Source organism: Lissotriton vulgaris, chromosome 2_1 (assembly GCF_964263255.1).
Source record: "Lissotriton vulgaris chromosome 2_1, aLisVul1.2, whole genome shotgun sequence".
In the NCBI taxonomy this organism is placed as follows: Eukaryota; Metazoa; Chordata; class Amphibia; order Caudata; family Salamandridae; genus Lissotriton; species Lissotriton vulgaris.
In genome coordinates this window covers 2088816934-2088839167 of record NC_141687.1, presented here as the reverse complement: position 1 = coordinate 2088839167, position 22234 = coordinate 2088816934, and the positions used below count along the sequence as shown (strand labels likewise).

General features: G+C 42.5%; 1 protein-coding gene across 2 annotated transcripts in view; it reads right to left on the bottom strand.

Annotated features, from left to right (window-relative positions):
• The window catches only part of UNC13C (unc-13 homolog C), a 1328864-nt gene that overhangs the window by 839118 nt on the left and 467512 nt on the right, over positions 1 to 22234 (bottom strand). For both annotated transcript variants that reach the window (XM_086958316.1, XM_086958317.1), the window contains exon 8: positions 19146 to 19287. In XM_086958316.1, coding sequence (XP_086814442.1) covers positions 19146 to 19287 — 142 coding nt within the window. The remainder of the gene's footprint in view (positions 1 to 19145; positions 19288 to 22234) is intronic.

Below are 22234 nucleotides of genomic sequence, written 5' to 3'. Positions count from 1 at the left end.
CAATCCCAAGATTACACACCGCTGCAGGAGTGATGCCATATAAGGCACACAGACGGGAAAAGAACCTTAGAGTCCATGCTGTCAGATCAATTCTCTGGGTTAGCTCCTATGAAGAGGCTTGTGTCTGGCCCTCGTGCAGAAGTCATCGTTTGAAACACAGTGCCAGACAAAATACTGTTATGCCCAAACATGCATTCTCACGCCAGAACATGGCATTTAAGTGTGCATAGTACTCCCAAATAAATTCCAGAGAAGCTCAACCAGAGTTCGATTCGGGCCTTCTATAGAATTTGAAATACTGTTGGTGCGCATGCCGCCTCCACTAATAATGAGATCCAAAGTCATTGCTTAAATCAGCCTCCAAACATCCGCATTCTGCTGATATAATCCCAAATTAATCATGTGATACAGCCACCTGAGATCCGCTGGAAACAAACAGCAACTAAGTAATCCAACTGTTGGGAATGTATATGGAGATATACCCAAACACGTCCTGCTAGTAGGGTGTCTGATAAAACAAGACACTGGTGGGGCAGCAGCGCGTTGAACTCCTTAGGCAGGCTTTTGACTTGAATTCCCAAATTGTTACTTCAATTACGTTTCCTTTATAGCTGCTTAGAGTAGATCCTCACACGTAGTATCTGTAGATGGATTCTCCAAATTGTCATAAATGTTATAATGAATAAGTTTAGTGTAGATGTAGATGTAGATTGAGGATGAAAGTTTATTGTTCTTAGTTCTTAAGATGGTCTTGTAATAGGTCTGTATCTATCCCCACCAGACGCAGCCTCCCTGCTGCTCAGCCCATACTCCAACTGACACTACACATCACAGGCATCCTCACATTCCATTACATTACCATGCACACCAACATTCCATACAGCACATTCATACTGGCTGAGCAGCAGAGACAGAGAAACAGGAAAGATGCATTATACCATAACTAAATACAACAGATAACTTCCCTTTTAGGTATCAGGCAAAGTGGCACATGAGAGCTGGCTGTCGTCCCGAAAACTACTGTCTGTCCGTCCCAATGTCTTTACAAATGGGAATCCTTTTTTTTAAGAGAACCAAAAATCCCTTAATTGGAAATGAGCTATTTTTTTCTAAGCAAATTGTGTTTCCCGTGTTGAAAATAAAATGCAGGAATGGTGGTCTGCTGTCTCTTGCAGGGCTCCATTACTACATTATCAGCTAATCACAGGGGTGTCACAAACTACAACCTACATAATTATTATTTGCAGCCCTCTGAAAACCAAACTTTTGACTGCAACCTATTAGTTCATAAGTAAACAAAAATATGATGTGGGGAACACGATTTAATCTTAGCCACTGGTAATTAATCATGCTGTATTACTGTCTATTATCAGATAAGATTCCCACTTAATTAGAATACAATCAATTCCAGACCAATCATGAGTTACTTGGGATCCCATCTGGAGAGGACCAACCTTAGCAGTTCAGGCTCGACAGTTCCTATTAGGGCAGGACTAAAACTGATTTGCAAATGGCAGGTTGCTGTGTAGAGTGGCATAGTGGTTGACAAATCATGGACTGGAATGTGGATGGGGCAATCTCCAATGGCTGAGATTAATTCAAGCATTCCTTCTATGACTCTTGTTTGCTGTAGTAATCACCTTAAGTGTGTTGGCTAAGCCTACCTATGGATACATTTTCACTATGCCACAGGACTCAAGATATACCTCCCTGAGGAGGCCTACATTGGGAAAATGTGGCATGAGGCTGCTCATGCTTCTGTCTGGAGGGAACAGAGCTTGACAGCTTGGGCATAACAGTTCCCATTGGAGCAGGACCAAGATTGATTTTCATATAACAGGTCTATGTCGAGGGTGGCACAGTGAACAAAAACAGTGGACTTGAATGGGGTCATGAGCAATCACCAGCGGCTGACATTATTTGAGCATTCTTTTCATCACGTTGTTGTTAGTTGCTATTGATACCCAGGTAACATTTCAAATTGTATCACCATTCGCAAACTAACCAGTGTACAAATACACATACCTGTTTTCCAAACAGAAATTGTGCGGGAGATCCTCAATGCATCCCAAAAATAATTTCATAAATTTGCATATATCATACATTGCCAAAATGAGGTCTCATGGAATGATGTGGATTTCTACAAAGCTTTCTGAAAGAAAGTACTATTGAAGATGCTTTATGAATGCAAAAATGTGCTGCATTCAAAACACACACGTTTTTCATGGCACCTTCAAAGAGTTCACATCCATTAATGAAGAAACCCATTGAAACTGGCTTTCCACATGTATTAACATTTTAATGTGCGTCACTTGGTTCTACTAAAATGTGAGAACCCTTATAAATGCAAATTTCATAACCAGATTCACAGTCAAGCTTTGTAAAATTGTGTTCTTCTTCACCAGAAGAGCTGCATACTCAAGTATTGGGCTATGAGTGGGATTGCCGATGTCCACGAAACAAGACCAACAAAACCCAAGAATCATACACTTTTTGGGAATTTCACAATTATTTTGCAGGTAGCCTCCTACACCAGCTATGCATGCAAATGTGCAACTGTTAAGTACCTTTATACGGCAAATCCAACGAAATATTTTAGGGAGGCATAGGGAATTGATTAGACCTGGGTACAATGTAAGTTATGCAGGCATAATTTGAATAATGTTGTGTTACACTTAAATTACGCGTTATGGTGCTGTGCTTAAATATGTTCCAGTCACTGTAAAAATGTACAGCTAATTGTTCAATTCATAGTAAAATGCACTGGAATAATAGAAACTGAGCATCTGTTGTTTGCGGTGTTCTTGTTTGAATGCATTCTAGTGCCAAAAGTTGATGCCAAGATGCATTTTGCGATGAAATATTGCTTGAAGTGACAGATTTTCATTTCACATAATTATACATAATTTCGCATAACATCACGTAACTGCGCAAAGGCAAATGACACACATTTCCTAGATGCTTAGAATAGATTTTTTCCCAGAAGGAAAAATGTTTTTCAGGTGGAAGAAAGTAGTGATTTGAGCTGAATGTAAGTAGGAGATTTTCACCATGTTAAAATTCTGCATGTGTGAACAATATGAATTGGAGGCTTCTGGAAATTTGTGGAAGTCAGACATTTCAGGAGCATTGCTGTAATTCTTTTCAAATGCTATTAAAATTAAAAGAAATCCATTAGACATGTATGAGTTAGCCTTAATATGTAGATTTCCTATTATAGACAAGTTAAAATTTTGTAAGAACTGTTAGTTGATCCTAGGTCTTGTGATGGGCCAATTAGAACATAAATCAACTGAAAACCATACCAGATTTTTCCTTTGGGAATACTCTGAAATCCAGGGTCTGAACCCCACCGAAACCTTGATTCCTTTCCCATAGCTTATTCAGTAGAGAATGTAGGGTTACAGATCTCAAAGTGAGGACCTAATGTATACTTAGGCAAAGACCACCCCTTACAATTACAGCAAATGTACCATCAAATGTTAAATGGAGTTCCAAAGCTAGGCTATTCTGAGAAATCTCTTATAAGCCCTCCATTGTCGGGGAAAACATGTGTAAGAACAATTTGAAATTCATGGGAAAAAAACTAGAAATTATTATGCTGCCATTCACATGGAGAAAATACCACCTAACAATCCACACCCTGTGCAACAATGTAAAGTAGTATCATGAAACCAGACACAGTATTCAAATGAAGGCTGTTTAAGGTGAGGGCACAGGATAATGGGACCATGTCTGGGATCTCAAAGTGGAAATACTAGAGGACTAAGGGGTTTAGTTTCCATGTAGAGCATTTAATATGATGAGACTAGCCACGACACATGCAGGTAAGAGGGGTGGGGCCAGGTGGGGGGTATTTCGAAAGACGAAGAAGAGGAAAAATGTATTATTTAATTAATTGTCACCTGTTTTCATCTATTGATTCCCCCAACCCGGGTCTATCACTCTTACTTGCACGGGACACAGCTGGATGAGACACACACACAGAAGCAGTACCTAGTGCCTTAGGCCACCTAAGATATGGACACTGGTTTTCACAACAACTTCTTTGGAGGTTTCCTTTTTGGTGAAGCATTCACAAAACATATATCTAAGTTCATCATTCATCAATTTTTTCTCTTCACTGAATGGCACTCAGTTCACCATGACAAGACTCTTATTCAGACATCATGTTTTTATATTGGCCAATGACGGGTGGGGTGCCCACAGAGACCAGTCTTATGCCGCTTCTTCCCTCGGAGACAGGCTGACCAAAGCTTCTACTTTTACATTGCAACATTTGTAGGAAGAAGAGGTAGACCCCACTGTGGCAGAGGTGAATTAAAAGCCTCCTTCAGTTCCATGCAGGTACTTTCTGTTTCTTTTCTTCCTCAGCCTCATCCCACACATCCACTATAAGAATGCATTTCTTCCTACCCCCCAAATGAAAGAAAAATATGGCAGGTCTCCTGTCCTCCACATTGTCCTGAGCTACCTTATACACTTTCTAAAACCTCCCTTCCAACCATGTTCTTTACCTGCCCAATGAATTCTCACAAGAATTTTTACTAGGACAACTGGAGTCTCTGGATAACTAAAAAAAGAGCTATATTGCATATTTCACTCTACCATAATAAGTCTTCCTACGCTCTATATTGTTTGTCAGGAAGAAACTAAAAGGACTAAGACTTATCATATATTCTGAAGTTCTAATGGAATGATCACCTTTATCAATTCCACTGCATCCCATTGACCTGCCTCCACCCTTTGATGTTTCACCAAGCTACTTTGGGCAACGTTCTCTTTACTAAGAACTGGAGGAGTATGTCTAATAATACACCTTCTCATAATGGCACATTACTCAGAAACTTTCCATCTGCACCTCACATGTGCAGTCTATCTCCTTTACTTTGTAAGCTACATGGCGAGTTTCACAGTGAGCTCCAGCTAGTCCTATCTCAACTCTCCCTGTCTATGAGATAGCTGGCTAGTCTCATGGGATTGTTTTCTACTCCATACAAGCAATATTTCTGTGACTTCTTCACTAATGGGCCTTAGTGAGGTGTACACTGCCCATTTCCATCATGTTCTACCTTACACTACTCAGATTTCTATTGACAGCGAATGTCAGTAGAAGTTACCTTGGCTGACATACTTGGAAGCTTGGAATTTCAGCAGCCCTATAATAAAGTCAAATGCCAGAAATCCTGTGCCTACTCATGGGAGCTCCTAATCCCAGACAGAATATTCCCTCCCTTTCAACTCTCTAGAGCTCCTTTGTTAGAAATGGGATTTCTGGTTGGCTAGGGCTTGCGCCTAAGCCAGGCAGAAACCACCACTCTAGTCAGGGCAAGGAAGGTACATGCTGAACATAACCTCTGCTCACCCCCTCGGTAGCTTGGCATGAGCAGTCAGGCTTATCCCAGAGGCAATGTGTGAAGCATCAGTGCAACGCACACAAAACAGCAGCAACACACTAGGTACACTACAAAAGAACAAAAGAAACTCCACACAAAGTTATATCATAAATAGCCTTTGTATTATCCAAAACACATTAAAATTATAATCACATATATATATTGTGCCCACTGGCACCAGGTAATAGTTTACAGGGGATTATATACATGATCGGGCCAATCGGGCCATGGTCAGTACCTTTAGAAAGCACAGCTAATTACACAACCAGTAACTACTGGTAAAATGAACTCAAGCATTATCACAAGCAACATAAAAGCATTATGTCTGCATCATATTAGGCATAAACACATCATGCATAACATATGCAATAGGCATCACATTAGGCATATCCTAATACCCAGCAGTGCACCCCAGTAACATTAGGGAGGTGGGCACATCTCCTTTGGGGCCATACGCCACACTAGGACACAAATGACCCCAGGCCAAGTGGCCTTCCTCTGGGGCCTAAATGCCCTCTGTCCCAAAAGTCTGGGCTCTAACTGGAGCCTTCCAAATTGCCCTCCGGCTGCTTTGGCAGCAAAAACAATGTAGCCTCAGCCATGTGCGCCAATCAGAAAGGTGGGGTGCAACTCACTCAGGTCTCCTGAAAAAAGACTGCCCCCACATTGCAGCTGCCTGCTCTCTCCTGGGGGCCATACACCACACCAGGACACAAGATGACCCCAGGCCAAGTGGCCTTCCTCTGTCCCAAAAGTCGGGGCTCTAACTGGGTCCTACCAACTTGCCCTCCGGCTGCTTTGGCAGCATAAACAATGTAGCCTCAGCCATGTGTGCAAATTAGAAGGGTGGGTGCAACTCACCCGGGTCTCCTGAAAAAGACTGCTCCCACATTGCAGCTGCCTGCACTCCTGCGGTGCAGCTGAGAAAATTAGCTTCGGCACCACTGTGCCTCTGGAGCCCCACTCTGGGATTCCTTCAACAATGTCCCATCGCTGCAGCTGCCTGCTCTCTGGTGCGTAGCAACTGTGACAGGCAAAGTGCTGGCACTAACAGTGCCTAATAAGCTCCGTTCACTGGGCTCCTCCTTGTGCCATCTCTTGGCACAAGGAGGGTTCTGTGTGTGGGTTATGCAAACGCTTTATGCATTCACTCTGGGGTAAGCCTGACTGCTCGTGCCAAGCTACCAAGGGGGTGAGCAGGGGTTATCTTCAACATGTAACTTCCTTGCCCTGACTAGAGGGGTGGTTTCTGCCTGGTTTAGGCGAAACCCTAGCCAACCAGAAATACCATTTCTAACATCCTTGCAGAATACTTTGCTAAAAAGGGCTTCCTTCAACAAAAATCAAGTTGCTCTATGCTACTTTGCATTGACAGCATTTCAATAGTCAATTGACAAATTAACTAAAAACGAAATCCGAGATGTTAGCTTCTCTTTCCCTGGATCATTGGAACGATTTCCAGAAGAGGAATCACACAGACAAGGTAGAATACTTCCTGTGTAAGTCAAACACCATAGCAGTTTAGTTTATCCATCTTATTAATGATACCTAAAACTGAGCCCTTAATCGCCAGATATTAATGTCAGTACCCAACCAATGGCAACCTCTGGAAAAGGTAGATTTGCTTTGTGCCAGGCAAATTCAACTTTGGGAGTGAACATCTAGATCCAGAAGTGTGGTATGTAAATGCCTCGAAGTGTGGAACCTCCTATTTGGTGGTGCCTGGGATGATCGTGTTGACCCCATATTTGCCCTCCCCAGCCTAGTTTCCTCCTCTCATGGAATTTACCATAGTTTTTCCTCAGTTTCTCCTATCCTTCATTGGCATTTTGGCATTTCCAGAGTGTAGTTTTAAATGTTCATCTCTCCCTTTTAGCCTGGCTGGTGTCAGGAGCCATAGAACAAAAAATAACCCTCCTTGTACGGCTTCCCACATTTTAGGGAAAACTCAGGCAGTTGGACTGACGCAGACCAGTTGCTCAAATGGCGCACTTTGGAAAAGTTGGTTCATGAATGGATGTATCTGGATCTCTTTCATGCCTCTCCTTAAACCTAAACATCATATAGGAACATTTTGCCACATGCATCAAGGTATTTAGGAATCGCAAACGGTGCGATTCAGTAAAATCGGCCGTTTGCGATTCCTAAATATCTTTTTAGTATGCATCAATCATTTTTGGAAAAATCGCTATTTTTAGCGATTTCCAAAAATCCGATTCCTTCTAAGGAATCGCAAATTTGCGATTCCTTAAAAGCAAAGCATGATTGTTTTAAAGTTGCGAATTCGCAATTAGGGGGGGCAAATTACCACGAGGGTGAACCTCGTGGTAATTTGCGAAAAATATTTAAAATGCTCAAATTAGCATTTTAAACACTGTCATGTTACAGACACACATGTCCTTAGGACATGTGTGTGTGAAACATCCACTTTAAAATAGCAGGGGGGGTCCTCTGGACCCCCCCTGCACCCATGGAATGCATTAACATTTTGAGAATTCCAATTTGCGAATTCGCAATGCCCATTGATTCATATGGGCCTTTTGGCCCATAGGAATCAATGGGAATTGCGAAAACGCAAATTGGAATTCGCATAATATTTGCGATTCGGTAAAAATTGCGATTTTTACCGAATCGCAAATTTTATGCAATTTCAATCATGCATCCCGTTTTGCGATTCCTTATTTGCGATTCCCTAAAAATCGCAAATAATGAATCGCAAAAACGGACTTTGATGCATGTGGCCGATTGAGTCATCTCTGTTGAACAACCTCCTCTTGTCCCCCTTCCATTTGACAAGAGTCGCCAATCTGCAGGTTTATGAGGGGTATTCATCTCTCCTTCTCTCTTGCCCTCACTATTACTGCAAGCTGGAATGGGAACACAATCCTCTCTGCCCAGTCCCCAAATGCGTGAACATAGCTTTCCATCTCGACTTGAAGGGAAGAAAGGTTTACAATGAATGAACAGGTGGCACAATGATATTTGCTGTAAATTCAGTGGCTTAGAAAAATTAAATCCTACGACAAGTTTCGGTAAGAAGGAGACACTGCCAGGAGAGCAGTGACATCTCATTACCCATGACATATCTCCGTCCACATTTACATCCAAACTGGCAAAGGAAAGGGAATTCTTGAACATTAAGCAGCAGAGGACGAGGGAATGACTTTTAGTAACTTTCAGGCATGTGGTTAAACTATGCAGGGGACACAAAAGGTAAAAGATGAATGTTTTGACAGTTGAATAGGCGAAGCCCTTACTGAGCAATCTGAGCTCTGGTTTCTGACGTTTAGGGGTGGTTGAGATGGGCCTGCAATGTGGAGTGAGACAGTCTTCAAGGTTTGAAGTAATTAAGAGATGCACCTCTGGAGGTGAGAAGTTGATGTTTATCTATACCAGTGATCATGACTAGTGTTTAATTTTTCTCTCCACTTCCATTGGGGCCTTAAGCCACATACTTTTTACTTACCTCGAATATTACGTGGAAAATGTGTATTCATAATGGGTATTCTATCCATTTCTATGGGTTTGCACCACAGCCCTGAAGATTGTAAGCTGAAATGTGTGTATTGATCTGCCTAATAAATATATTTGATCCTTAGTTGGGGTCAGCCCATAACTCAAGTAATCAAATATAATGTGCTGTAAGTGGAATTGAACAGTGACAAAAAGTGCTTCTATCTACCACAAAGAAAAACTGGTGAACGGCTTTTCGGCATTCTGTTCACGAGTTACTAACTCCTCATCAGGCAGTTTGTGTGGTTCCCCAAATGAAAATGTGATCACGTAGAACATTACAAACTGCCTGATTTTGGGCAGATCATATTCTTTGTGAGGTTTTCCCATGGACTTTTAGTGCACCAATGAAATTAGCATTCAAAATCCACCAGTTTCTCATAATCACCTGCTATGCAAATGTGGGCAGTTTTTTGGCCCAATTTCGCTCTGCAGGTAAATTGTAAAAAAACAAAAGCAGTCTTCTGCTGTGTTTTTTCTGCCTCACATCAAATTCCAGTTTCTCTAGGTGATTAATATGGTTTTAAATAACCTGCATAAATATGACTATCATAATCAATTTTAAACGTAGGAAGATTTTTTTCCTTTGCCCCTTTACTCAATTTTTCGTCCAATACTGCGATTTTGTGTAACTTGTCCCCATGGTATAAGATAGCTTTTTCTTCAACTGTAGTGATATCTGGGGAAAAGAAGAATTAATGAAAAGGAGCTAAGAGCCAGATTCATGAAGCTAAATTGCGATCGCAATAGCTGCGAAAAGCTATAGCGATCGCAATTGTCTAAAACGGTATTCAAGAAAAAATTTGAGAATTCGCTAAGACAGAATTGCGAAATCGCATTAGAATTCGCTTAATCCCGGTAGTAACCCAATAGCGAATCTGAAATTGTGAGAAACCACGGATTCTGCGAATAAATATGCAAAATCCCAATACAATCGCAATCGCTATTCAAGAAAAATCGCAATTTGCGAAAAACCCAAAAATCGCTTTTTGCGAGGCGCAATTTAAGGACAACCCAAAGCAGGTGGTAACCATCAAAGTAAAATAAAAAAATATTTGAAAAAACGTTTCCCAATCAGTAACAGGTGCTGGTCTGACCAAACACACTTAAGGAGATGCAGCTGCAGCATTAGGAGTCTCACAATGCCAGGACTCTACATGGTGGTGAGGCGGCGAAGGCTACAGCGAGCTGCACGGAACAGACGTAGGATCCAGGAGAGGATATTCCGCAAGCGTGTCACCCTGCTGGGCCAAACCAGAGAGCAAATATACGCTAAGTACCGCCTGAATGGGCCAATCGTCATCAAGCTAATTCAGGACCTTGACCCCCTAATGCAGCACCCAACAGGCAGACCAATGCCATGCCCACACATGTCCAGGTATTGTGCAGCCTGCACCTTCTGGCCTCCGGAAGCTTCCAGGGGATAGTTGCCGCTGCTGGAGGGATATCCCAGCCCACCATGTCCCGCTGCCTAAGGAGTTTCCTAGATGCAATGCTGACCCAGCTACACCACCACATAAAACTTCCCACCAACCAACAGGACTTGGATGAGACCAAGCATCAATTCTACAATGTTGCACAATTTCCACATGTGATAGGATGCATTTACTGTACCCACATCCACATCTGCCCACCAGCAGAAACAGAATACATGTACCGCAACCGCAAGTCCTACCACTCCCTCAACATCCAGATGGTGTGCAATGCTAAGACATACATAACGGACATAGTGGCACAGAACCCGGGGAGCACACATGACTCCTTCATATTCCGGCACTGCGACCTCCACACACGACTTGCCAGGGGAGACTTGGTGAAGGACACCTACTTGGTAAGTACACTTGCCCCACAATGTAACACTGTGATGAAGTAGCTGCGCTGCAAAGGCACTCACCCTCTGCTCCTCTCATTCAGGTGACAGTGGCTATGCTCTCCGTGAATACCTCCTCACCCCATACCTCAACCCCGCTACACCACAGCAATGGCGTTACAATGTAGCACACATACGCACAAGGAATTGCATTGAGAAGACATTTGGGCTACTGAAGAGCATATTCCGCATACTGCACAAGACTGGTGGGGCCATGTACTACAGTCCTGATGTCTGCTGCCTCATTGTGTCTGTGTGTGCAATACTACACAACATTGCTACCAAGCGCCGGATTCCTGTAGAGATCTCTGGCAGTGAGTCGGAAGGGGACGACCAGCCACCTGCACATGCGCGTCATGCTTGTGGGGACTTCCTGCTGAAGGACACCGACGGCGCTACCACATCACAATGAACTGTTTTTAGTGCACCCACTCCCCTCACCCAACAATTCACAAATGCATGACAATGGAAATAATGACAGGAGGCCGATGTTCAATGCTTGAATAAATATTATTGTTGATTGCACAATAATAAGGAATAATTGTAATGAATTACATGTGAGTAGTATTGCGCCATACTGCTCAATGTTATAAACACGACATGCTTCTGTCATCAGCATGTCCCTGCCCATGGATTGAAATGTCATGTGCGCCTCCGGTGTGCGGCACCCAGTCGCCTCTCAGGCTCCTCCTCAGGCAGGGCACGTGAACCCACACTGGGCCTGCTGCTGCGGCGTATGACACACCGACCTGTGTGGCAGACAGGCTGCTGACACTCGAGGTCCCCTCGCTTGTGTCATCCCCACCACCATTGGCTGGGCCAGTTGGTTGTAGTGCCAGTACAGCACTGGTCACCTGCTCAAGTACACGCGCCACGTCCTCGCAGCATTGCACCATCTGCAGCGGCATTGCCATAGACCGATGTGACAGCTGGGAGGTGGCATTTCCTATCACGTAGTTGGAACGCGTGTAGGCAGAGAGGCGCGTGAGTAGCTGGCGGTGGCGGCGGCGGGCGATGTTGCGCTGGCTGATGATAGCCGCTGTGTTTGCCTCCATGGCAGGTGTCATCCGGTCAATTCGACCCGACACATTGGCAACATTTCTGCCTATGTTGTGCAGCTGAAGTTGAATAGCACCTTGGCGTCGTGCCTGCAATTGGTGCACGCGCAGCATGCAGCGCTCAATACTGAACCCTGGCACATGCACAGCCATCGCCCTCCTGCCGGTGCGTGCTGTGCTCTGCTGCAGCTCCCTGACATGCCTGCTGTGCTGGCTGGCCACAGTGGGTGTGCGCTGTGTCGCAGGTCCAGCAGCACCTGATGTTGATGGTGCCGCTGGTGGTGGTCTTGCAGCTGGCAATGGTGCTGTGCCTGATGGAGCTGGCGCTGCTGGTGGTGGTCTGCATGGTGGCAATGGTGCTGTGCCTGATGGAGCTGGTTGTGTGGATGTTTGCTCCTCCTCACCCTCAGGCTCCTCTGGTGCTTCATCTATCTGTAGCCTCTCGCTGTCACTGCTGTTGTTGTCTGCACCACCTGTGATGGAAAGTGGACGTAGATTAATTGCATGTATCTTTCACATGTGCAGTTGCTACATGCATGCTGGCTAACATTCCCTGACTAGCTGTTGCATTGCGTACATTGGGACTTGTCTGGCTGCATTGGAGTTTTTGTACATTGTGGGCAGACTACATGTCCCACAATGCAATTGGGCATGTCCTGATGTGCATGGGTTGCATGACTGGGGTTGATTATGGGAGGCTATAGGGTCATGGCCATTGTTAGGGGACAGGGTCGCAGTCGCATGCCACTTACCTTGGCTGTCTTGGGTGGGTCGGGATGAGTCCAGAGGGATGACCCCAACACATGCCTCACGCTGCAGTGTGTCCTCCACACGATCCTCCAGGGGGGTGTTGGGAGGGATTGTTGGATCTCTACCTCCAGTTGCAAGGCTCTCACCCAGCCTCTCTGCCACCCTCTCCTTGGCACGACCTCGGAGGTCGTACCACCCTTTTTTGAGGTCGTCTATGGACCTCTGTGTCACTCCCACTGCGTTAACTCTGGTGCAGATCCGCAGCCACAGTCGCTGTTTCTCGGCCTCAGGCACCCTCCTGGAGTCCTTGCCGAAAAGTATGGTGTGGTGTTGGCAGACTCCATCTATTAGATGCTCCAGCTCCTGCCCCCAGAATTTACGCTTGCGCTTGCGCCCGGTGTCACTGGGCCCTGCTGCTGCATCCTCTGCCATTGCTGCAGTATCCAATATCCAAAATTTCCAAGTCTGGAGGTGTTCTGAGAGGAGCTCTGGGTGGTGCTGCTTCAATCTCTGCCTCAGTGTTCTCAATGGGGGAGGGAACTGCCTGTTTCCTGGTTGTGATGTCATCACTGTGCTCGAAATGCAACTTTCCGTTTTTGCGATCTCGCTATTAGCGAGATCGCAATTTGCGATCTCGCTAATTGCGAGATCGCTATTCCTACACCGAATTGGACAGATTTAGCGATTTTTCTGCGATTTTGAACAATCGCTATCGCCTTTTGCGGCCGGTTGCGATTCGCTTTATTTTTTCGCAGATTTTGATGAATCCCATTCTGCGAATTCTAAATTGCGTTTCGGTATTGATCGCAATTTAGAATGCACAGATTTCGGTTTTCATGAATCAGGCTGTATGTGACTTAAATGTGTCAACTATCCAGAAGGAAAAAAATGATCATTCTCTTCAGTGTAGTTTCACTTACCCAGTTGTTCTGCGTACATCCGATCAAGATGCAATGCTATGCGAAGCTGCCTATGCCCTTTTACTTACGTGGTAAATGCAGACTTTGTTAAAAAAAAAACACTGAATCTTGGCACTCAGGGATGTCTTACAGTGGATTGATGTTGATATCAGGATCCTCAAAAAGTACTCATTATAGCGTCAGCCTCTAACACTGAAAACAGAATAGCTCATGTTTTAAGGGTTTGGGTGAATGTGACAGCTGCATACAAATTGCATGTTCTATAAATGCCAAATCACCTAAGCAATTAACAGTATTCCCTGTGTAGCTGGAAGACCTTTATCAAAGCTGATTGAAGTCCCAGGCATATGTGCTCAAGACGCTATCCCTGTCACCTCAGGAAATACATTTTTGATATTTTCTACAATTATCTTTTTTTTATAGCAGATGGTGACTTCATACCCTATCATAATTGTGGCCATCTTGAGGAAGGTAAGGCCAGTGTCCCAATAACCGCACCAACCTGTAATATTATAATATAAGGGATACCTCTTCTACTGAAATGCTGAATAAGAGAACCATGTTTGAGATCATTGTGAAATGAATTACAATTACTTGTAAGACTGAAAACCAAGCACTGTGTTTATCCAGGAAGCTTGCACACATTTCCATTCCCAGCGATTTTTGTTCTACCATAAATATTTGTATCACTAAACATAATCTAAAACAAATACACAGTATTTGTCCCATCAATACAGTTGTACTAAGAGTATGTTAGCCCTCATCTAATACACATCCTGTTTGACAGATACATGATCTAAAAATACAGATTAGTTACATCATTTCAAATCAACCATTGGTGATATAGTTTTCCATTGAGATCCCCTCTTCCTTTGACGCACAACCGCTATAAATGCTCCAGCTTAGAGCATTTTCTACACTTCAGAACAAGTTAATTGCGAGCATCTATTAAGTTGATATGAAGATGGACTGACAAAGTGCAAACAAAGGGGGTTCCATTACCAGCCAACTCTAAATTAGGTTTACGACATTTTCCATGATAAAAATATAATATACTCTGAGAATACACTTTTATAAATGGATCTTATCTGTAATATACTATTAGACAGCTGAACATATGTGTATGCTTGTATGGCTATTTTTTCACTTCAGTAGTACTCCCGAATGTTTTATACTTTTCTTCTTAGTTATTCCATCAACACTAGTAACTTTTGCAGAGTAAATTCTTGAGCTCCGGAAAGAATCCCAAATCCCAAAAAAGAGTCAAGGGAAAGTTAAGATCCATTATGTCAAGTCTATTATTAAATAATAAGATACTTACCTTCAGTAAGAATATTTCTAGTGGATATTATATTTGCCTGCGGAATCCTCATATTTAAAACCTTCCCAGGTGCAAGACTGGATCTGCAAAGTTTAAATAGCCCTACTGTGCCTGCAGTAGATTCTATGGTTTCACCTTGAAACAGATATTATTGAAACAGATATTACAGAGCTGTAGATCGAGCCCTTGCATGTGGATCCAAATTGCTCTCCAGAAATTATCCTAAAATTAGTCTCTTTTGCAATGTTTATAAGAAGATGTTAGGTTGCTATAATATTATTTTCTGACATTCGTGAGGCTTGCCTTTGGGTTCACAAGATATCTGTGCATGTCCATCCTCTCCAACTTTCTACAGCCAGTGACATTCTGTGTAGCACAGGATGTTAAACTATGAGACCTGATATTACGTATTAGGGGCCATGGTCCACATAGACCATGTAGATGGACAAAGTTTGTGGATGCCTGAAAATAGTTGGCACTCTCATTTGGGCAGGTTGACTCCTAGGGTCTGGAAAATGTTTTGTGTATGCATGTTACCATCACTGGCCGAAGTGGGTGAATGAACTTACATAAGCCACAGCAGATAAAGCTATTTAAGAAAGGGAAACATTTTTAGACATCCATAACTGTTTGTCTGCATATACGTTTGGAAATACACGTAGGATTAGACTAGAAGCATATACTCATTCTTCAAAACCTTCTGTAGAGTAAGAGAAAGGTATAATGTTTTCCAGGGGCTTATAAATGCTAAACTACATTACTTCTAAGTACCTGCCAGCAGGATAAAACAAGCATTTGCAATGCAATAGGTCTCGCATTAATGAATGTTTGAGCTAATAATAATGCAACACCAATAGCTCAAACTTTCAGTAATGCGAGACCTATTGAATTGTAAATGCTTGTTCTTTTCTTGTTTTGATGCATAATTTAAACCACCATGCTACTTTAATTTGTCGCTCTCTGCTGCAGGAGGTGTATTAACTCCTGCGAGACGGACATGCTGCTCTAAGTGCAATGGGGTGCAGTGTTGTGGGGGTCATTTTAAGGAGTGATGCGAGGTAAAAACTGCTTAGACTGCAGCGGAGTGTGTGTGAAGGCAGTCGAAGGGGGTGGGAGTGTTAGTGGAGCTGTATGGACTGCTGTGAGGGTTCATACAGATATGTAGAGTGTTGTGAAAGGTACATGCTGCAAGAAGTACATGCTGCATGCAGTGCTGTAGGGCTCTGAGTGTGTAGTTCAATGAGATGTGAAAACTGCACCAAATGCTGTTATAGTTATGTAGAGTGCTATAAGAGGTCACTGTGCTGTATGCAGTGCTGTGTGGATGGCTGTTCTAATATTGCATGGGTGCTATGTATGGGGGTGGAGATATAAAGTTATGTGAGATGTTCCCGCTGCACTGAGTGCTGTTATAAATATTTGGAGTGCAGTGGGAGGTGAGTGCTGTATGCAGTGCTGTGTGGATGGCCTTAAACAGTGTAGTGTAGGTCCTATTTATCCAATAGGCTCTGCGCATTGCAATAACATAAACAGCAGTGTAGACGTAGGACTGAGGTCATCTAGGTCTCTACTGACTTAGTTAAACTTAATGTAGGTTTGCGTCAGCTAGCTCAGAGGTCACTAGAAACTTTCTTGAATTAATAGGGAGGGTTTAATTTCCCTGATTCTGACGAGAAGGGATTCAGTTTCTGACAACCGCATAAACATGACAATTTTGCTCCCTCAGAATAAGAGTGTATCTCTAGAGTCGTGTGAAAACAATAGGCAGCTATTTCACTCAGTCAACCGTGCATACTTAGTTTCACCAGAGTGCAGAGAAATAGAGAGACAGGCGTTTTCAATAAAAGGTGTTATTTATTGAGCAGTCTTCTTTCTCATGCAAGAGAAATGAATTTCCACAATTGCAATACTTATCATAAAGTAAAGTGCGTACAGTAAAAGTAGTATTATAAAATAATACTGTAAAAGCATTGATATGGTTTTTTAGCCGTATGATACTTTAAAATGAATAAAATATATACATGCATAAAAACATTTGACTAACGTACTCGACTGGTGCTTCTAACTACGCCTACCCCGGTGTACCTGACCTAAGCCTAATACTTGGGAAGGAGTGAGTAAGTAGCAGTTTAAGTTAAGTTGGTTAAGATTGTTTTGCCAAGAATCTGCATCAAGAATTCTCTTAAAGGTTTAGTCAGCTCCGTACCTTGGTAATAGAATGTGGGAGGTCTGGTATCTCTTTCCTCAGGACTCGATCCCCCAGCAACCCGCAAGGGTAGGCTGGAAACACCGGAGCTGGATTTTCTCAGCTGGAGAAAGACAGTGCGTCAAACGGAAGGGGCGGCTTCCGTTTGGGCTCTCGCATCAGCTGGGCTCTCGCGCAAGTAGATGGCCGCTCTGCTCCAAACCACCGTGTGTTTGCTTAAGGCAACTGTTGGTATATTTGTACCTGAAAGGTGCCGAGTTTGACGTAAGGTTGGACATAAGACGTCACTAAGAACTAACAGTTCTTTCTGGACTCCATGAGTTCTTGTTCAAATCAAAACAAAAGCAGGGGGGATTTCCCGGGCTGCTGGAGGCTTGGTTTGTTTAAAGAACGCGTTGTGCTTTCTAGGAGTCGATGGCAGTAGCCGTGCTGTACTTTGGACAGCATGGGCTATTACTGAATATAGATATGATTCTTATGCCTTTATCAGAATATTATTGGTTATAACCACATTAGGGCATGAATCGGGAATATCGAATTAGGGTCCTAGATAGAAACACAACAACAGTGCTGTGGAAGGTACATATGGCACGGGGCTATGTATGGGGGGAGTAGTGATAAAGTTATGTGAGATGTTCCAGCTGCACCGAGTGCTGTAATAAATGTGTTGAGCGCTGTAAGAGGTCACTGTGTTGTATGCAGTGCTGTGCGGATAGCCATATGCAGTGCTGTGGAAGGTACACATTGCGCGGGTGCTAAGTATAGGAGGTGGGGTATAAAGTTCTGTGAGAGGTGCTTGCTGCACCAAGTGCCGTTATAAATATGTAGAGTGCTGTAACAGTTCCCTGTGCTATATGCGATGCTGTGTGGATGGCCATGTACAGTGCTGTGGATGGTATGTATTGCAGTCGGATGAGCGCTGCACTGGGTGCTGTTGACGCGTAAAGTTCTGTCAGGGGTTGCATACAGTACATGAGGAGGAGGTGTGTGTTATACGTCACACGCTTACACCTCGCCAGGTAGAGAGCTCAGACTAGAAAGGATGGGCCGCTGGGGGGAGCCGCGCCGCCCAACAAAATGATGCATACAGCCGCAGCCCTCTCCCGGGCCTCCTGCGGCAGTTAAACATAGACTATGCAGTTTCCATTCTGCCATGGGCCCCCCGGGGCCGCTGGGAGGGGCAAGGGGTAGGGCCACAGCTAACACAATGAAAAGCTGATGAACAGCAGAGCAAACCGTCTGCAAAAGCCAGAGACAGCCTCACGGGTAAAATGAAAGGGCAGGATTTATATATGAGCGATAGAGACTGAACTTGAAACATGCACTGGCAACCGCAATTGGTCTGTCGCCGACTACCACCTCTTTGGCTTTTTCAATGCTTGTTTTGTTTAACATGTCTTTTGCACAATTTGAATGCTGGGGAAGTTGCCATGTCCTCGTTAATCTAAACCAGTGGTGCGTGCCCACCAGAAAGGAGCCGACACCGGAATCGAAAACCAGTGGTCTGCGTGCACCACAGAGGAGCGGGGGCCAGGGAGCCTATCGTCTGTCCCGCGCGCTAATGCACGTCCTAGACACAGATGGAAATGGGCAGAGCAAGGGAGGGACATGCGCCCACCTTTGCCCAATCGCGTGCTGCTTTTTTAAAATAAGCACCTGAAAGCCAATGCTAGACGGGGAAAACAAACCGACATGCACAAGTGTGTGCGTAGCTTTCTGAAGCCTGTACAAGAAGTCTCACGCTGCACGAGCAGTGCTCCGCACTACAACACTAGGCGCAAGACCTGAAAACATTTACAATGTGTGCCGAGAGTAAACCTTGTCTGCTAAGTTGTAAAACTGCACACTGTGATGGAGATTGATGGGTTTTCCAAAGTTACCTAATAAAAAATGTAACTTCTCTAATTCCAGTTCTCTGCTCTCTAAGTCCTATCCAGTATCCCCTATAAAGGTGATATATCACTAGCTAAATCAGAAATTAAGGGCACCTCATAATGAAGTCCTACCTTATTCTCACAATTACTCATTCGCATTTCTACAAATGAATAAACATGTACTTATAGAATACACCTTTAGAATATACAGAAAGTTAGGTAATCTAACATACTCACAAATTAAATTTCTCATCCCATACTGGATTTAAATTTCCAAAAATCGTTTTAGTTCTTCTTTTCGTTTTTCCAACTTGGACCGTCACGTATGGATCACTGGAACCTGTTTTATCCTTTGCTTGTAAACCTTGAGCACAAACCACTAAGGAAAAATATATATCATCAGTCATGTTTTGTGCACATCGATCAGTCATGCAAACATACCTTATAGTTCATTTTATGAACACATTGTAGTTATAAAATGACAAGACAATGGATCATATCTATAGTGTATTTGTTTTAAACAATAGCTTTTAGAGACATAGAGTGTTCACAAACTGATCACTCACTCCTGCACTACTGGAACATAATGTTAAAAAGTATATCACTAATATGTCAGACCCCAACAACATTTTACAAAAGAGTTCTAAAGTAAGAACTTATATGGTGGATAATCTTACGTCTTTGCAATCTTCTATGTCACAATTTCCTTACAGTGAAATCCAGGATAGAGCATTTGCATGCATGTATATCTGTCTTTAGGGTGGGATAAGCTTTACATTTTATCTTTAAAGTTTGGCAACACTGGAATTTTCTAACAAAATTAAATTCATGGTCGAGTATTCAACTTCTAACAAAAAATTTTTTGCAGACTGTTTCTACATTCGCCAGAAAGTCAGAAAACCCTCTTCAAAGCATTAGGGTTCTAGTAATGGCTTTTTTATGACAAGAAGTATTTATACAGATTGGTAATTCAGATTCCCTTGCCATTTAATTTGAAGAGCTGCTATTTTAGCTCACAAACATTTTTTTTATTTGAAGGCCCATTAAAAAGGCCATCACAGATTTGCCTTGGCATACATGAAACGGAAATTTGATTCACTGTACAACCTATAATGCTAATAGTTCTGTAAGAATAACCTGCTAATCAAACAATAATACACCAAGTTACATAAAAAAATACAATATGCATTTTTTGCTCAAATAAAACAGTGCATTTTCTTCACTTTAAACTACCGTCACAATCTTAACACTAATTTGTCTGTTGTCCGGATCTAATGCTAGAAGTTTAGTGGACCTACTATATGGGTTTTTATCAGGCGTCTAGTAGCAACCGGAATCATTTAGTTCATGGTTCCGTAAACGGCTGTCTAGTACTGCCCTTCTGTGGACATTAAGCCTGGCCTCGGCTGTCCCCTTGCCTGATCTATTTTTCACATGTACTTCCATTTGTTTCAGTTCTATAAGTTGTGTCTGTGTGTGTCTTTCATTACTGACTACTAAAGCCAGATGGTAACCTATAAAAATGGTGCCCATATGTATACAAGATGCTCAGGAATTTCATTAAAGACACGGAGTCTAACATTATGCATTATTCCTTTAACCCCTTCGCTGCTCATGACGAGCTCAGCTCGTCATGCAGTACACTGGTCGTGTGCTCATGACGAGCTGAGCTCTCATGAACAATGGGGATCCTGGAGTAACAGCACTCCAGGGGAATTCCCTTAGCACTGATGTGGTTAATGCCACTCCACACTGTACTTGAAAGACCTTTACATCATAGAGAAAACATTCTAGACAGAACATCCATTAGATATATTAAGTCCACGCACATAACAATTTGAATGTAAAGCTTTCTCCCTCCTTTAATGTCTGAACGAAGACAAAGAATAGAATACATTGGGAGCACAACACCTCAGAAGTAGGATAGCTCCTTGTAGGAAGCAAACTACTGGTTATTATCTGAATGGTAAGAGAAATATGAATACACCACCTAAAGAAACTTTGAAGTAAAAAAAAACAAGAAGATAATCATCAAACAAATGTCCATTTATATATCTATAACTAGTTCTACGTTTACTCTGTTTTCTTTGGCGGTTTTTAATACCACTCTAACAAAAGATAAGTATTCTTGTGGTAGGGTAAACTACTGGTTATTTTCTGAAAGAAAAAGGAAAAACCAATACACCACCTAAAGAAATTGAAGAAACAAAAACAACAAGATAATCATAAAACAAATGTCCATTGATATGTTCATAACTTGTTCTACTCTTACTCTACACGTTTATTATTTGCTATTAATTTTTTTAAACACCATCCTAACAAAAGCTCTGGGCCAGGAGGGTGGGATAATGTTAGCCTCTGTGTCTTTAATGAAAATCAGATTCTCTTGCCATTTAATTTGGAGAATCACTATTCCATTACAAGACCGGAAGCCATCATTATGCATGTTGGTAGCCCTCCAAAACCACAACTGACATGTGTTCAATTGGCTTACAGTAATGTTCTGCAAATGTGTTAGAATTAGACCAGTCAGCGGCCCCCAAGATATCCGCCAATCTGCCACCTTTCCAGGGCAAATCTATGATGACCTTTTTAATGGGACTTCAAATAAACAAATTGTTTGTGAGCTAAAATAGCAACTTTACAAATGAAATGCCAAGAGAATCTGAATTTCATTAAAGACACTGAGTCTAACATTATGCATTATTCCTTAAATGCAACTCCACACTGTACTTGAAAGACCTTTACATCATAGAGAAAACATTCTAGACAGAACATCCATTAGATATAATAGGTCCATGCACATGACAATTTGAATGTAAAGCGTTCTCCCTCCTTTAATGACTGAACGAAGACAAAGAATAGAATGCACTGGGAGCATAAAACCTCTGAAGTTGGATAGCTCCTTGTAGGAAGCAAACTACTGTTTTTTATCTGAAAGGAAAAGGTAACATGAATACACCACCTAAAGAAACTTTGAAGTAAAAAAGAAAAACAACAAGATAGTCATCAAACAAATGTCCATTTATATATCTATAACTAGTTCTACGTTTACTCTGTTTTCTTTGGGTTTTTTTTAATACCACTCTAGCAAATGATAAGTATTCTTGTGGTAAGGTAAACTACTGGTTATTATCAGAAAGGAAAAGGAAAACCCAATACACCACCTAAAGAAATTGAAGAAACAAAATCAACAAGATAATCGTAAAACAATTGTCCATTGATATGTTCATAACTTGTTCTACTCTTACTCTACAACTTTGTTATTTTCTTTTAATTTTTTTAAACACCATCCTTACAAAAGGTCTGGGCCAGGAGGGTGAGAT